General features: G+C 34.7%; 3 protein-coding genes across 5 annotated transcripts; 1 reads left to right on the top strand and 2 right to left on the bottom strand.

Annotated features, from left to right (window-relative positions):
- Positions 1 to 1,350: 1,350 nt before the first annotated feature.
- Positions 1,351 to 7,543, top strand: LOC107410455 (protein ROLLING AND ERECT LEAF 2). 3 transcript variants are annotated; one of them, XM_016017887.4, is made up of 7 exons: positions 1,351 to 1,623; positions 1,888 to 1,984; positions 2,915 to 4,088; positions 4,297 to 4,368; positions 5,164 to 5,378; positions 5,879 to 6,102; positions 6,361 to 7,543. In XM_016017887.4, the coding sequence occupies exons 3-7, from the start codon at positions 2,975 to 2,977 to the stop codon at positions 7,019 to 7,021; spliced, it is 2,286 nt and encodes a 761-aa protein (XP_015873373.1). In that variant the 5' UTR covers positions 1,351 to 1,623; positions 1,888 to 1,984; positions 2,915 to 2,974; the 3' UTR covers positions 7,022 to 7,543. The 3 variants fall into 3 exon arrangements, with proteins under 3 accessions (XP_015873373.1, XP_015873375.1, XP_015873374.1); XM_016017888.4 differs by lacking the exon at positions 1,351 to 1,623 and adding an exon at positions 1,631 to 1,789; XM_016017889.4 differs by lacking the exon at positions 1,888 to 1,984.
- A 676-nt stretch (positions 7,544 to 8,219) lies between these two features.
- LOC107410459 (NDR1/HIN1-like protein 13) lies at positions 8,220 to 9,997 on the bottom strand. Its single transcript, XM_048467927.2, has 2 exons — positions 9,852 to 9,997; positions 8,220 to 9,186 (listed from the first exon to the last, which is right to left on the bottom strand). Exon 2 carries the CDS (start codon positions 9,132 to 9,134, stop codon positions 8,307 to 8,309), a length of 828 nt encoding a protein of 275 aa, XP_048323884.2. The 5' UTR covers positions 9,135 to 9,186; positions 9,852 to 9,997; the 3' UTR covers positions 8,220 to 8,306.
- Positions 9,998 to 10,714: 717 nt separating this feature from the next.
- LOC107410438 (F-box protein At5g07610) lies at positions 10,715 to 12,479 on the bottom strand. The gene has a single exon (XM_016017868.4). The coding sequence runs from the start codon at positions 12,268 to 12,270 to the stop codon at positions 11,083 to 11,085; it is 1,188 nt and encodes a 395-aa protein (XP_015873354.3). The 5' UTR covers positions 12,271 to 12,479; the 3' UTR covers positions 10,715 to 11,082.
- Between the last annotated feature and the right edge of the window lie 1,740 nt (positions 12,480 to 14,219).

Raw genomic sequence — 14,219 nt, 5'->3', positions numbered from 1 at the left:
TTACTAGGCAATGGGGAGAGCTTTCTGGCTAATTTAATAACTATGAAATATCGATTACTTAATTAACTTCAAGAAGAAGATGTTTATAAAAATATTGATGGTCAAGAGGGAATCAAATCCAAAATACTTTAAATAATCTAATGCTAAATTAATTAGAATCTTCAAACTTTATTTTATGTATTTGTGAGGGGTTTGAGGAATCTACTTTTCATTTTGGTTGACACCATACAACTTGTCACTTTGCTCAATTAGATCAATTAGTTTAATAAAAAAGACTGCCAATTAAAAGAAGCTTTCTCTAAAGCAGGTGTGTGAGCCACATTAAAAGAGATTTATACTCGCTTTTCTTTAACCTTTTCTGGGATCAAGAGTATATATACTGCTTGCTCATAATCTTTTGTGTTCAATTATACCAACCGACAACCCATCCAATGCTTGATCTCACTTTTTGATCAACGTTTTAAACTTATTCTTTGCTTTACCAGGTTCTCTTTGCCAATCTTTCTCAATCTTTCACCAACCCTTTAATGACAGCCTTTATTGATCAACCAAGAATTTTATTCAAATTCGGAATATTTTTTATTCCAATGAAAAAATTTTACATTGGTTAATTTTAATTAACTTTGAGACGATAAAAGAATCTGAATTAGAATATATATATATATATATATATTATGTATGTTAATTTAAAAAAAAAAAAATAAGATTCCAATGTTTGGATCTTAAGAAGTTGAGAAAAGAGAGTAGAAATCGCGGGAGACAAATTAGTAGTAAAAATTATTATTTTTTAAATCATAATTTGAGATGATTTCTCAAAAAAGGCATTTGCCAAATATAAGACTGTCGCATATATATATATATATATATATATATGAATGAAGAAGAAAACGTAGGAATTTGTTTTCAAATGCTAACTTTATACAGTTGTTTTTTTTTAAAAAAAAAAATTGTAATGATTTGATCTGATCAAAAAAGAGAGTAACTTTAATTAGAATTGATTAAAAAGATAGCTGAAGTGGTCCTTTCCTCATTCAATTTCACAATCATCACGCCCATTGCATATAATATATATATATATATATATACGAAAAAACATTTTTACATAATTTCAGAAAAATAGAAAAAAAATCTATAAAAACTCATAAATTAAAAGAAATATTTGGTGTAATTCACCGGATTGTTTATCATAATTGTAAATTATAAACAATAATGAAAAGGAAAGGCGCGTGGAAAGCACGGAAGAATAAAAGTAAAAGACGGTGGAAGTGGGGAGTGGGGTCCAGAGTCGAATCAGCAAAGTCTGTGTTTTATGTGTTTGTGCGTTTTTGCATGGAAGCAGCCACGAGTCGGTCAGATTCCATACCCATTACTCAAACGCCTTCTCTTCTCTTTCTATTCTCTTACTCCTACCGTTCCTTAAAAATACTTTCTTTCTTTATTTATTTTTATCTTCTCTCTGTAAAAGAAAAAATAAAAATAAAAAGTTAAATTTCTGTTTATTCTTTTTTCTCTCTCCTCTGAAACTCAATACACTCTTCTCAAGGATCCTCTGGACTGGTGTGCTGCTACTCTGAAATCCAAGCAAATCATCGTATACCCTTTTAACTAGATTTCACTTCTGGGGTATACTTGGACTCTGCCTTATTATTATTATTATTATTTTGTTTCAAGTCAATTTTACTTTTTTTGGATCGAATTTCTATTGGGTTTGTGTTTTTTTTTTTTTTTTTTGGGGAATTTGGATTGCTCATGCTGTTTCTGGATTTGGGTTCTTCTGTCAATCTCATAGGTATTTTAACTGAAGGTTCAAAAGTTGGGTCTTTTTCAGTTTCTAGGATTTTGCTTGTTTTATTTTTTCGTGATGAATTATATGGTATTGAATTGCAGAAATTCTGGCTGTTTCCTGTGAAGATTGGACCTTTAAGTTTATATGTTTTTGTTGCAAATTGATTCACTCCACTGGGTTTCGGTTCCTCTATTTGAGGTATCTTTCCCTCCCTCCATCTCTTCCCTTCTTTGGTCGGTTTTGGGGTTTTGGTTAATCAAAACAAAGATACTTGGCTTATGTTTATGATTCTTTGGGATAAGTTTTGAGATGGGAAGTTAAATTAATGTGAAATTTCAAAGTTCCATAGCTTTTGATGCTTGCTTTCGAGGGAGCTTTTTATGAATATTCATTGAGATACCTTTTCTTCTTTCTATACCAAATTTTTTTGAATTTGCAAACAAATTCCTTTGTTTGTTGTTCTTCTATGTTGGGTCTCTGACCGTTATGTTGGATTTGGTAATGGATGAGGGAAATAGAACTTGAAATGAAGATATATCCCCTCAAAAAGTTTCCTTAGCAAGCAAAAAGTTCAAACTGATGTTTCCTTCTTTCTCATCACTGCTGATGCTGGTTTACTCTTATTGGTTGCTTTAACTTTAGGTTCAGGTTTTTTTCCTTTCCTCTTGATTGCAAGTTTCAATGCTTAATGCTTTTGTTTAATTATAACTTCTGATTGTGTTTTGCTAATTCTCTCAATTTGCTTGCAATGTTGCTTGCTCAGTTGAACATTTAAAAGAAGGTTTCTGAACCCGTGCTTCCACTCTGTCCCTTTTATGTTCATTGGCAGTTGGTATTATTCCCATATATATTACTTGATTATTTAAGAAAGATAAGGGATAATGGATTAATTGGTTGAAAAACTAGTCTTTTCCCCCCTCTTTTCTAAAGTCATTGTAACTCTGGATTTTTGTTGTTTGTGTCTTCTAAAACAGAAGCAAGGTGAGCTATAATGTGCATTTGAGCTGCATCATATACTATTACTGGTTTTCTTATCCAAGGTCTTAGGGAGGAAGGCTTTCTTTTGGCTATATGGATTGAAATACAATTTACTTTTTCCGTTTTTTAATGTGTTTACCAAATTTCTAGGTAGAAGATTATGTCCATATCATGTAAGAAGAGGTGCATTTAACGGTGAGGTTTTGGAAAATGGGGGTCTCGAGCTCTAGAATAGAGGAAGACAAAGCTCTGCAGCTATGTCGCGAAAGGAAGAAATTTGTAAGGCAAGCACTTGATGGCAGGTGTTCATTAGCAGCAGCACATGTTACATATATTCAGTCGCTAAGGAACACTGGTGTGGCTATTAGAAAATTTGTTCAACCTGAAGCTCAAGTTGAATCTTCGTTGTACACATCAACTACTGCAACACCAGAGCCTCTTGCTCTAACCGAGAAGACACTTTCTCAATTCTCATTTTCTTCTCCATCTGTGTCGCAACGTGTAGATGCAACTGAAATATTGTCGACTCCTTCTCCTCCTAACTCTTCTCGATTTCAGGCAAATCACATGAAATTCAGGGGTGGTACTTCCAAAAAGGTTGAAGAAAAACCTTCTTTGCCAGTTGTGGGTACAGTAACTTCATCAAGTACCCCACAAAATACTACTCCTCATTCCACTGATAGGCCTGAAATCTCACCATTTGAAGATCCTCCTCTCCCACCTGGAGCTCAACCATGGGATTACTTTGGTCTTTTCCATCCAATTGATCATGATTTTTCTTTCCAAGAAGGCATGGGCAAGGGTATGAGCCAAGGATTTGAAAATGTGGATGATATAAGACGGCTTAGGGAAGAAGAGGGAATTCCTGATCTAGAAGATGAAGAAGAAAAGGTTTCTACTCATGGGGAGGAAGAATCTCAGGATTCTGACGATGAATTTGAGGAGCCTTCCACTGATACTTTGGTCCGAAGTTTTAAAAATCTTAATAGAGTAGATGATCATGGTGAAGCGAATGTTTCACCTACCCTGCCTCCAGCAGGAAATGTCGCTTCAGAATCTGAGTTCTTGAATGGGGAAAAAAGCAAATCTCCTGATCTGTCTCCATTAAGAGCCACAACCTCAGTAGTTGCCGTGCAGGCTGACAAAAATAAGACAGAAGTAAAAGATGATTGCATAGAAACCAAGATTGCCCCTAAAGATTTCTTTTCAAGCATTAAAGATATTGAATTTCTATTTATAAAAGCTTCTGAATCTGGAAAAGAAGTTCCAAGAATGCTTGAAGCAAATAAGTTGCATTTCCGTCCAATAATCCCACCTAAAGAAAGTAAGAGATCTCTCTCCACTGCTCAAGATGAATTATTCCTTCAAGATTGTTTGAGTTATTCATTTTAAAAGGGTTGTATAACAAGGTTCAGGACAATAGTTTGTAATTTTATTAAAATTTTTCAAGAATGCATTCGGTATGCCCTACTTGGACAAATCACGAGTTACTTTAGCTTAATGACTCAGATTTTGATCCTTTGTTGTACCAGGTGGGTCTATGGCATCTACGTTTTTGAAGGCCTGCTTCTCTTGTGGGGATGATCCAAGTCAGTTTCAAGAAGGTAAGTCCCCATGTCTATATGTCTGAAATTACTTTGGCCTTTCATGTTGCAAAGGCATCAGAGATAATGTTGGGGTGTAAATGGTGATGGTGATTGTTAATTCAGGGATGTCTAGAATTTTTTTTTTTTTAATTTATATGTTACAAGTAATTATAGATATCGTTTTTCTCTGCACATCTCATGATTCTTTTTGTAGTATCTATACGTCTATGTCACATTACATGTCCTTACTCATATGTACTATCTTGAATTCCCAACATAAAATATTATGTAATTATACAAGTACACTTGGGATATGTGAAACCAATAACTGCATTCCAGTCCTCTTCGTTATCCTTCTATCCTTATTTTGATTATTGACGATATCTTGCATTATTTTTTGTATGGTATAAGTATATATAGCTGGCTTCAGAAGATTACCATTCATGGTCCTTTTTGTTGTCCTCAATTGGTTGTTTCCATCAGGATAATATCATCAGTTATAGAAAGTAACTCGTGTGAAATTTAATTGTCTATAGCAAATTATGTCCTCTTTTACTCTTTTTAAGATATATGTTTCTAAGATTTTTATTTTTATCATTCATTAGATTACTGTATGACAGAAAATGTGTTTATTGTTGGATAATTTTATCGAGTATAAAGTGTTTATTTCAAATGCTTTAAAACATCTCATATTTTCTTTGAATGGTTTGGCTCCTCCCCTATGTAACTACATTGAATACAGATTCTGTCCTGCTCTTAAATAATATTGGTGCGTTTATTATGTAACTGATATTCTATCCGTGTCCATATCAGAGGCTGCTCAAACTTCGATAAAGTACTTGACCTGGCATAGGACGACATCATCTAGATCATCTTCATCTAGGAATCCTTTGGGAGCAAACTCTAAAGACAATATAGAAGAGTTTACTGGTGACATATTTGAGAATATCTGCATGATCTCAGGCAGTCATGCCTCAACTTTAGATAGATTATATGCATGGGAGAGGAAACTCTATGATGAAGTCAAGGTATGATTAATACTTAAAAATTTGAAAGCACAAAATCTGTATAACCACTTTTAAACGAAATCTATATACATTCTTCTATTCTATTTATTCAGCCTTTCTGTTTGAGAAATTTCTCATTTTATCATATTAAATCCATTTAAGAATATACTTATTTATTAACATTCATAGACAACAGATGTTCATAGTGCGTTTGTAAGTTCCATAGAGTATGAGCCCCTAGTTAACGAAATCTAGTGATGCTACCTATTTTAAAACAACATAATTACAATATATGCAGAGATGATATGGAACTTTGTGCTTGGGGAAGTGTTAGCGTTTCTATCCATGAGTCAAAAGTAATTCCACTTCAACATGTATATCATTAACTTTTTGATGTATGACCTCTGAATCTGCGTTGCTGATTTGTTAACTAGCTATATGTTTCTAGTTTCTGTAATTGATAGGGTAAATGGATTTCCCTGACAATCATTTTTAATTGCCTTATGGATCTTCTATATCAGGCTAGTGGGATGGTCAGAAGGGACTATGATATGAAATGTAAGATTTTAAGGCAGCTAGAATCACATGGAGAAAGTTCTCATAGAATTGATAAAACACGTGCTGTTGTCAAGGATCTGCATTCAAGAATAAGAGTTGCTATTCATAGAATTGACTCTATCTCAAAGAGGATTGAGGATTTACGGGACAAAGAACTCCAGCCTCAACTTGAGGAGTTAATTGAAGGGTATGTGTCTCAGTTCTTCCTCCTTTCTTTGGTGCTTACTTTATGTCTTGTTTGCAGCATAGACATATGGTGACGTGAATATATTTCTTTTTGGACTGAGCATCTCTTAACTACGGGATAAACAGTTATCTTTATTTGTTGTTCTAATAGTTTATATTTAAGCACATATAGTATTTGTTCAGTTTCTTATAAAAAGCATATTTTGTATTTTGTATCTTGATATGAATTGCTGCAATTTTGAAATCTTTCCAATGATAGGTTAAGTCGGATGTGGGATGTGATGTTTGAATGCCACAAGCTTCAGTTTGAAATTATCAAAATAGCATACACCAATGGAAACACGAAAATCTATTTGCAGTCAGAATCACGTCGACAGATTACTGCCCATCTTGAAAATGAACTTAGCACTTTATCATCAAGTTTCAACAAGTGGATTGGTGCTCAAAAGTTCTATATTCAGGCAATAAATGGTTGGCTTTTAAAATGCGTCTCTATTCCACAAGGGTCTACCAAGAGAAAAAGAAGACCACAAGTTCAGTCATGGAGAAATTTAGGTCCCCCAATATATGTCACCTGTGGTGTATGGTTGGAAAAGCTTGAGCCATTACACGGCAAGGAGTTAGTAGATTCTATAAAGAGTTTGGCTGCTGAAACTGCATGCTTTTTACCACGTCAGGAAAAGAAAGAGGGGAAGAGCGCACCATGGAAGGCTGATAATAATAGTGACTCAGCAGTTAATATGTTGAGGGATGAAGTTTCAGAAGACTTCATTTCTGGTTTCGATCATTTCCAATCAAGCTTGGAGGGATTTTTTCGGCAGTTAGAAAAATATGCACACTCTTCTGTTGAGATGTATGCAGCACTTAATAAGGCCATCCAAGATGCCAAGGGTAGCTATGTCAAGTCTCAACCATATTAAAGTTATTCCACTGGGAAGATAGATTTGATACAGAGCAGAGGGTTCATTGCATGGAAATTCTGCTTTTTGCATATATAGAGCACAAACTAATCTCACATGCAAGGACAACAGAAGCTGGAATTTGTATATGAGAGAAGAATAAAAGAAACTGGTTCCAAGTTTTATATTAAATTTAAGGAGAAAATAAAAAGGAGGTGATGAGAATCATGTAAAAGTTGGAGGTGTTAAAAATGGGGGGTGTGAATTTGTTGTAGATTATTACAAGGGCGGATGGAGTGTTATGCTAAATGAGGAATACCTGTACAGTGGTTTTTTGGGTAACTATTTATAGGAACTCAGATAAAGGACTCCACATTTTGCTTTAAAATGTCCATAACTTGAAATGCATTCAAATGTTGTAAACGTTTTGTCTCCCTTTCTTTCCCCCACAACATTTGTGTTTTTGTGAAGTCTGATGCACATGTCTATTTTGCCAGTTATACCCACATCAATAATTATCAGCTAATGTGATATATTTTTTTATTGACTTGTATAAGTTTGATTTGCCTTTTAGAAGTTTCATTTTATGTTTATTTAATTTATACATATTTTTTTCATCGATAAAATAACACTTAAACATTATTTGTCCTTTTAATATAATTCATGCTTTTTATCTTTTGAGATTACATAAATGCCCTTTTGCATTTAAATTTTGTTGCAATATGACTCTTTGTGGAAACCTTCGTTTTTTTGAATTTGTCATCAAGACTTGGCCATCGTGATTCTCAAATGACGTAAAGCACTAAACAAGCAAGTTTATAGCAGTTGAGATTTGTTGTAACATTTGAATTTCTTCCATTATTATGTCATAGTGTTTTCTTTTTTCCTTTTTGATCTTTTGAGAAAAAAAAGTTCCTTGTACAAGTGTTTGTAGACTCAAAAATTCTAGGAAAAGCATTGGGTTAGTTGTTATATTTGTGCATCATAATTAGAAATTATGTTTTAAAAATGTAAGTATTTAGAAAACGAAAATTATTCAAATAAAAGATTGCACCAAGTAAATCATAGAATTAAATATAAATCAACCGAAACCAAAACATCTATATCTCTTCTTCTATGACCAATTTGTTTATTAAATTAATAAAATAACGTTCTATCAATGTATAATTTCTACAACACCTCTGTATAAAATCAAATTTAACCAAAAAAGAAAAGCAAAGAAAAAAAAATTATATATAAATATATATATGAATCCAATTTCTAATTTCTAATTTCCTTATTCTACAACAATTCTTTCACTTTTTTTCTACCACAAATCCACATCATAATCACATTTCTTGGAAACAATCTTGGCCTCCGCCGTTAACTTATCCACCGTTATATCGCAGTTAACCTTCACCGTTATCGTCCACGTCTTCACGGACCCCACTTTTATCTTTACGGGCGCTCTCAGTTTTAACTCCAGGGGCACCCTCCCTTGGCTCTGAGCACTCCTTAGCGACTTGTGCACGCTCTCCGTGAACTCAATGCCCGAACCCGCTAACGTCGTCTTGAAAACCGTCACGTTGTTCGAAGGCTGATAAAACTTGGGCAAAACGCCGTCGCACAGTTTCACATCCGAGAAATAAACCCTGACGGAGCTATCTTTCTCGTAGTAGATCCCAATCTTGTCGTTCGGATTCTCGGCTCGGACCTCCACGTCGATCGTTGGAGATATAACCGACGAAGACGACGACGAGGTGAGGTTGATCCCCTTGATGGATACATCATCGACAGTGTACTTCGGCGATTCAGGTCGGAACACGAGGTAGAGAACTCCAGCAGAGATTCCGGCGAGGACAATGAGGATGACGATGAGGCCGAGGAGCCAACAGAGGCAGCAGCAACAGCAGGGTCGACGGTTGGATTTCCGGCGAGAGAGTTGCTGATACTTCTTGGCGTTTTCAGGCGGAGGAACGCGGTAGACTGTATCTTTGGGGATTTGGATGACGTATGTTCCGGGAGGTGGAACAGGCTTTTCCGGTGACGGAGGGGAGGGGCGTTTGGGAAACTCTGAGGAGTTGTTTGGAGATGACGTCGTTGAGGGGTGAGCGAGTGGAGCTGAGTCGTCCTGAGGGTGGACTCGGTCGGTCATGTTGTTCTTGTGTTTTTTTGGAGCTCAAACCTCAAAGCAGAGTCTATTTGGCCTGAAAGAAAGAAGGCAACGGAGGGTCAGAGAAGAAGCTGGCAGAGAGTGTAAGATTCAAGATTTCTAACGCATAAAAAGGGAAAGAAAACCGCGTTGCACAAGGGGTGAATATGGAATTATACTCGCATTAGTGGTATATTATCTGGCAAAAATTGGCAACAAAAATATTACTACTTCACACGCTTGGATTCTTTTCATTCTTATTTTTGTTTCTTTTATATGTCACACGCTAACTATTTTTATTTACTATTTACTTATTTACATTATCTGCTCTCATTAGGTACTTTTCTAATTTATTTTTAATCTCTATTATGTAAAACAAAAAAAACAAAAAAAGAAAAAAAAGAAAAAAGAAGAAGACAGGTAATTAATTCATGAGAGGTAAGGCAAGCAACAAATTTTATTATGATCCAAACAAAATGGAATAAGAACATTTATTTAAAAATTGGGAAAAATTAGTTGCGCTGTATATTAATATGATACGAAGTGGGGAAAAGAAATAGAAATAGATATTGATTATATGGATATGTAAGATGGCAATGAGCATATAATTAAACAAAGTGGAGCGCACGTTTGAAATGAAAATCATGACACAGGGCACGTGCTTTTGCTGGATTTGCTCATATAATTCTCTAAAATGAAATAACAAAGAGAAACAATTACCTGAAAACAAGGTCTTAAGAGGTTGAATCAGAATATCAATATAGTAGAAAGCCCCACTGCTAGTTGGAAATGGAGCTTGTGCTTTCTTTTTATTCTATACGGGATTGGATTTTGGGGGTGTTTGGCTTAGTAAAATAATAAATATAAATTATTAATTACATATAAAGAAATAGTAAAAGAAAGGATTAGGTAGAGAACTTATAGAGAGATTGGAATGTAACAACATTGAACAAAGACAAAGTCTATAGGACGAAAGTTCTGGGTGGATGATGTAAGCGTGTGTTGGATTTTGAGGCTACTTTTTTTAGTTTTGTCACAGACATTTTGTGTGCGTCAATTGCCAATTGGCAACGTTCTCACTATTACTATAATTTCTAATGTTGCGTCACGCCTTCTACTTTTCCCTCTTTTGGTTGATATTATCAATCTTTTATATTTTTTAATAAGGCCTCGATATTATTTAGGTATATGCGCTAAAAAAATTTTAACTCAACCCATTGGAATTGATCTATGCATCAATTGCATGCCCACCAATTTAAAATTTATTGGATTATTTTTAATCTGAAGTTTTATATTTTTTTTAATCTTAAAACTATTATAATTATCCGATGGAACTATAATTGGATTTGTAGATTAATAGATTAGAAGAAGAAGAACATCTTAAAGAATTCAAAAAGAAGAACAACTTAAAGAATTCAAAAATTGGATTAAAAGAGGTAAGAACATAAGAGGAAAAGGGGTTAAAATTTACATATTTATTATAAAGCGTTCAAAGTTCTTGAATTTCCACCTTTTTTTTTTTTTTTCAATTGGTTTTTGACTATTTCAAAACCTGCCCCGTTGAAGAAATTAATACAGATTTCTAAAAAACAACTTTTCACCGAAAACAAATTGCTGAACATCAACTTTACACTTCATCATCCCTTTGTGATTCAATTTTATTGTAACGTTGACTTAGCTGAATCCTGAATTTATCCACTATAAATAATAACAACTCACGGTAACCATCGATATAATTTTCTCATTTGTTTACTCATTTTAAAAACAGTTTCTTCAAATTTTTCATACACAAGCAAGACTCTCAATGAATTGATATGTATTAGTCCAACCCCTATACGGTAAATCATCTGTACCACCATCATCAATATCACAAAGCTTCATGAAACTATTAGACTTCAAATAATACTTTACAATTTTATCTGGAAAGTGCATCACCATATATGATTCTTCATCACCTTGACAACGAACCACACACATTATAGTGAACAAGAACTGTGGATAAGTCCTGTACTGGGAGTGTAAACCTCCCTGCATCTGAAAATGCAGCCAGAACCTGAGCAAGATCGACTCGGAACCGAACAGACCAGCCTGAATAATCCCTCTCCATCTCATACACATTGATATGTGTTGAAGGAGAATCGTAAATCCCAACAAGATGCAAATGGTCCCCAGATACTCCAAAATATCCCAAGTCTTTTTCATTCCAATCCTGCCAGTCCTCTGGAAGTGGAGGCAATGGCATTTCGCTCAAACGCTCCTCATCCATATGGAAACATAGAGCACCTGTGCTTCCCCAACTATTAATCCAGTGAACTGCGCCATTCCAATAAACACCACCATTGAGTTGGAGATTATAAGTCGGCACGGATGTGAAGAAAGGGCTACTACTGCTGAGCCGCCAAGATCTCATCTCAGATGAATAAATCTCAATGTCCAATTGTCTATGGATATGGATCCTTTCACGGCAACGAACACAAACAACTTTATAATGAGGTGATTTGGAAGGATCAAAAGCTAAAGTCAAGCCCAAAACAGTCCTAGGAGCTCCACTGCGAACAGGCAGCTCAGGAAGGATGGTGTAGTGCTTGGTGGTAGGATTGTAAACATAGTACATTTTCTTTGATTCCTCCTTAATGGTAGTATGGTAAGCATAGTACTTCTTCAGTTTTTGGGGTCTGGGGGAAGTAGAGCACAAAAACAATCCATTGCAAGACTGCAAGATTTTGATACCACCCATGGGATCAGTTGCGAAAGAGAGACGTAATAAAGGATTGTTTGGGATGCGGGACTGGACTGGACCAGAGAGATTACTGGAGGTTTGGTTGACATTGACCAACTCATATACTGGATCGGGATTGCTTAACCTGGGATTGAGGAGTAAAAGGCCGCAGCTGGGATTGCAAAGAGGGCTGCTGCGGCAGAGGTGGCGACAGAATTGGGGATCGGAGATGAGGGAAAGCCAGTGTTTGGATACAGATTTGACGGTGAGGAGAGAGTTGATGGGCAAGCGAACAAGGATTTGAGTTAGGAGATCATCATTGTTGGCTACTACTTGGGCAGAGAGTGAAGGTGTTTGATAACAACTGGTGGGATTAGCAATGGGGGTTAGGGAGGATTTTGATTTTAGGTTTGAGGCCATGAACAAAAACTTTTTTTTTTTTTTTTTGAGGTCTATGTGGCAGTTTGACTTTGACTTTGATTTTGATTGTTGGCTTGAGGGTGTGAAGAAAGGGAATATAATGGGCACAGAATTGTCGAGTAAGCTAATGCTATGTTGGTTGGATTGTGAAGCAAGCTTGGGCCCTTGACCAAAGGCTCTTTGTCATGGAAGCTAAACACTTGCTTAGACAATGTCACAGATTCTAAAAACCCACTAAATTTTTCTCTCCTTTTTTTTTTTTTTTTTTGTGGTTGGTTTTTTTATTTTTTTTAGGTAGCTTTACATAGAGCAAGTCTCTTTCATTTATGAGTTATAAGCTCACAGCCTGACATATAGACCAATTACATGTTCATAGTTTTGGCATTATTTTGCATATGCTTGCTATTTAACTTCCTGGTGGAATTGAGCTTCATTAGAGGGAAGTTCGATTGTGCATAGCTGATGATACACTTGTATCAAATAAAATGCAGACCTTTATGATATGGGGATCAATTTTTTGATAAAATGCTCTAAGGATCACTGTCTGTTAATTCTAGTTACAATTATCCGCATGAAGTTTTCTTTTGTCATAATTATATCCCTGAATATATATATTTCTTTGTTATATTGAGGTAACATGCTTTTATCAAAAAAAAAAAAAGAGGTAACATGCAAATGATTTCTCTGTTTTGAGCATATTCTTTGGTGCTTCGACTATAAATTCATTTAGATTCCATGAATTCCCTCTTCTGGATTAACCATATTCACCAAAGTTTGGCATTCAGTTTCTCTATAGCTAGTGGCATTATTGTGTTTTTAAGGCTTTGATAAAGCTGCAAATCAATTCTCCCTCTTCAATATTGCCAATTACAGCCCTCTTTCCAATGGCAGTGGCACGGCTCCATCCACATTGATCTTCATGGCTCCCCTATACGGCAGCTTCAATTGCTTTATTCGTGTTGCAGATATTGTTACAATCTTTAACACTTGATTTATAAACAATACTCTGCCTCTGCTTGTCTATTCACTACATTAGAATTCCATTCCCCTTGCAACATCTCAACAATGCTCTTAAATTTAAGTCAATCCATTTATTTAACATCCATTAAGAACCTCTAATACCGATGACATCATTGTCATAATCTGATTAAAGCTTATTTAATATTGGCACATCATCTTTTTAAGGCTTTTTAAACAATCAAGTTTAATGAAAGGTGAATATATATATATATATATATTATTATGTGCGGAGAGCATTAGATTTGAATATAATGATGCAGCATTAGAATAAGACATTGATCACTATTACAATATAAGTTTAGTCATTTTTATTTTCCTCATAGACTTTTTATATTTTTTTATTTTTCGAAAAGAGTTTACTGATAGACTTTATGTTTGCGTCAATTGCCAATTGGCAACGTTCTTACTATTATTTTATTATTTCTAATGTTGCCGCACACGCCTCCAATTTTCTCCTCTTTGATTGCCATCAAATCGATCTTTATTAGTAATAAGGCCTCCATATTATTTAGGCATGCTCCAAAATTTTTTAAATGAACCCATGGAATGAATCAATGCATGCAAATCGAAACCATCCAATTTAAAATTTATTGGATTATTTTTAATCTGAAGTTGTAGATTCTAATCTTAAAAGCTAATATAATATATATATATATATATATATAAGAAAAAAAATAAAAAAAACACTATCATAATTATCCGATGGAATTAATTAGATTTGTAGATTCGATTAGAAGAACAACTTTCAGAATTCAAATTGGATTTAAAGCGGTAAGAACAAAAGAGAGGATTTTTTTTCCTTTTTTCTTTTTTTTTTAAATAAACAAAAGAGGAAATTAATTTGCATATTTATCATATCGCGCTCAAGTTCTAGAATTTCCACATCTTTTATTGGTTTTTGACAATTTCAAAACCTGCCCGTGGAAGAA

The sequence above is a fragment of the Ziziphus jujuba genome, chromosome 10 (assembly GCF_031755915.1).
Source record: "Ziziphus jujuba cultivar Dongzao chromosome 10, ASM3175591v1".
Classification (NCBI taxonomy): domain Eukaryota; kingdom Viridiplantae; phylum Streptophyta; class Magnoliopsida; order Rosales; family Rhamnaceae; genus Ziziphus; species Ziziphus jujuba.
Note: the sequence above shows the minus strand (reverse complement) of the source record. Positions and strands in the feature narration are given on the sequence as shown.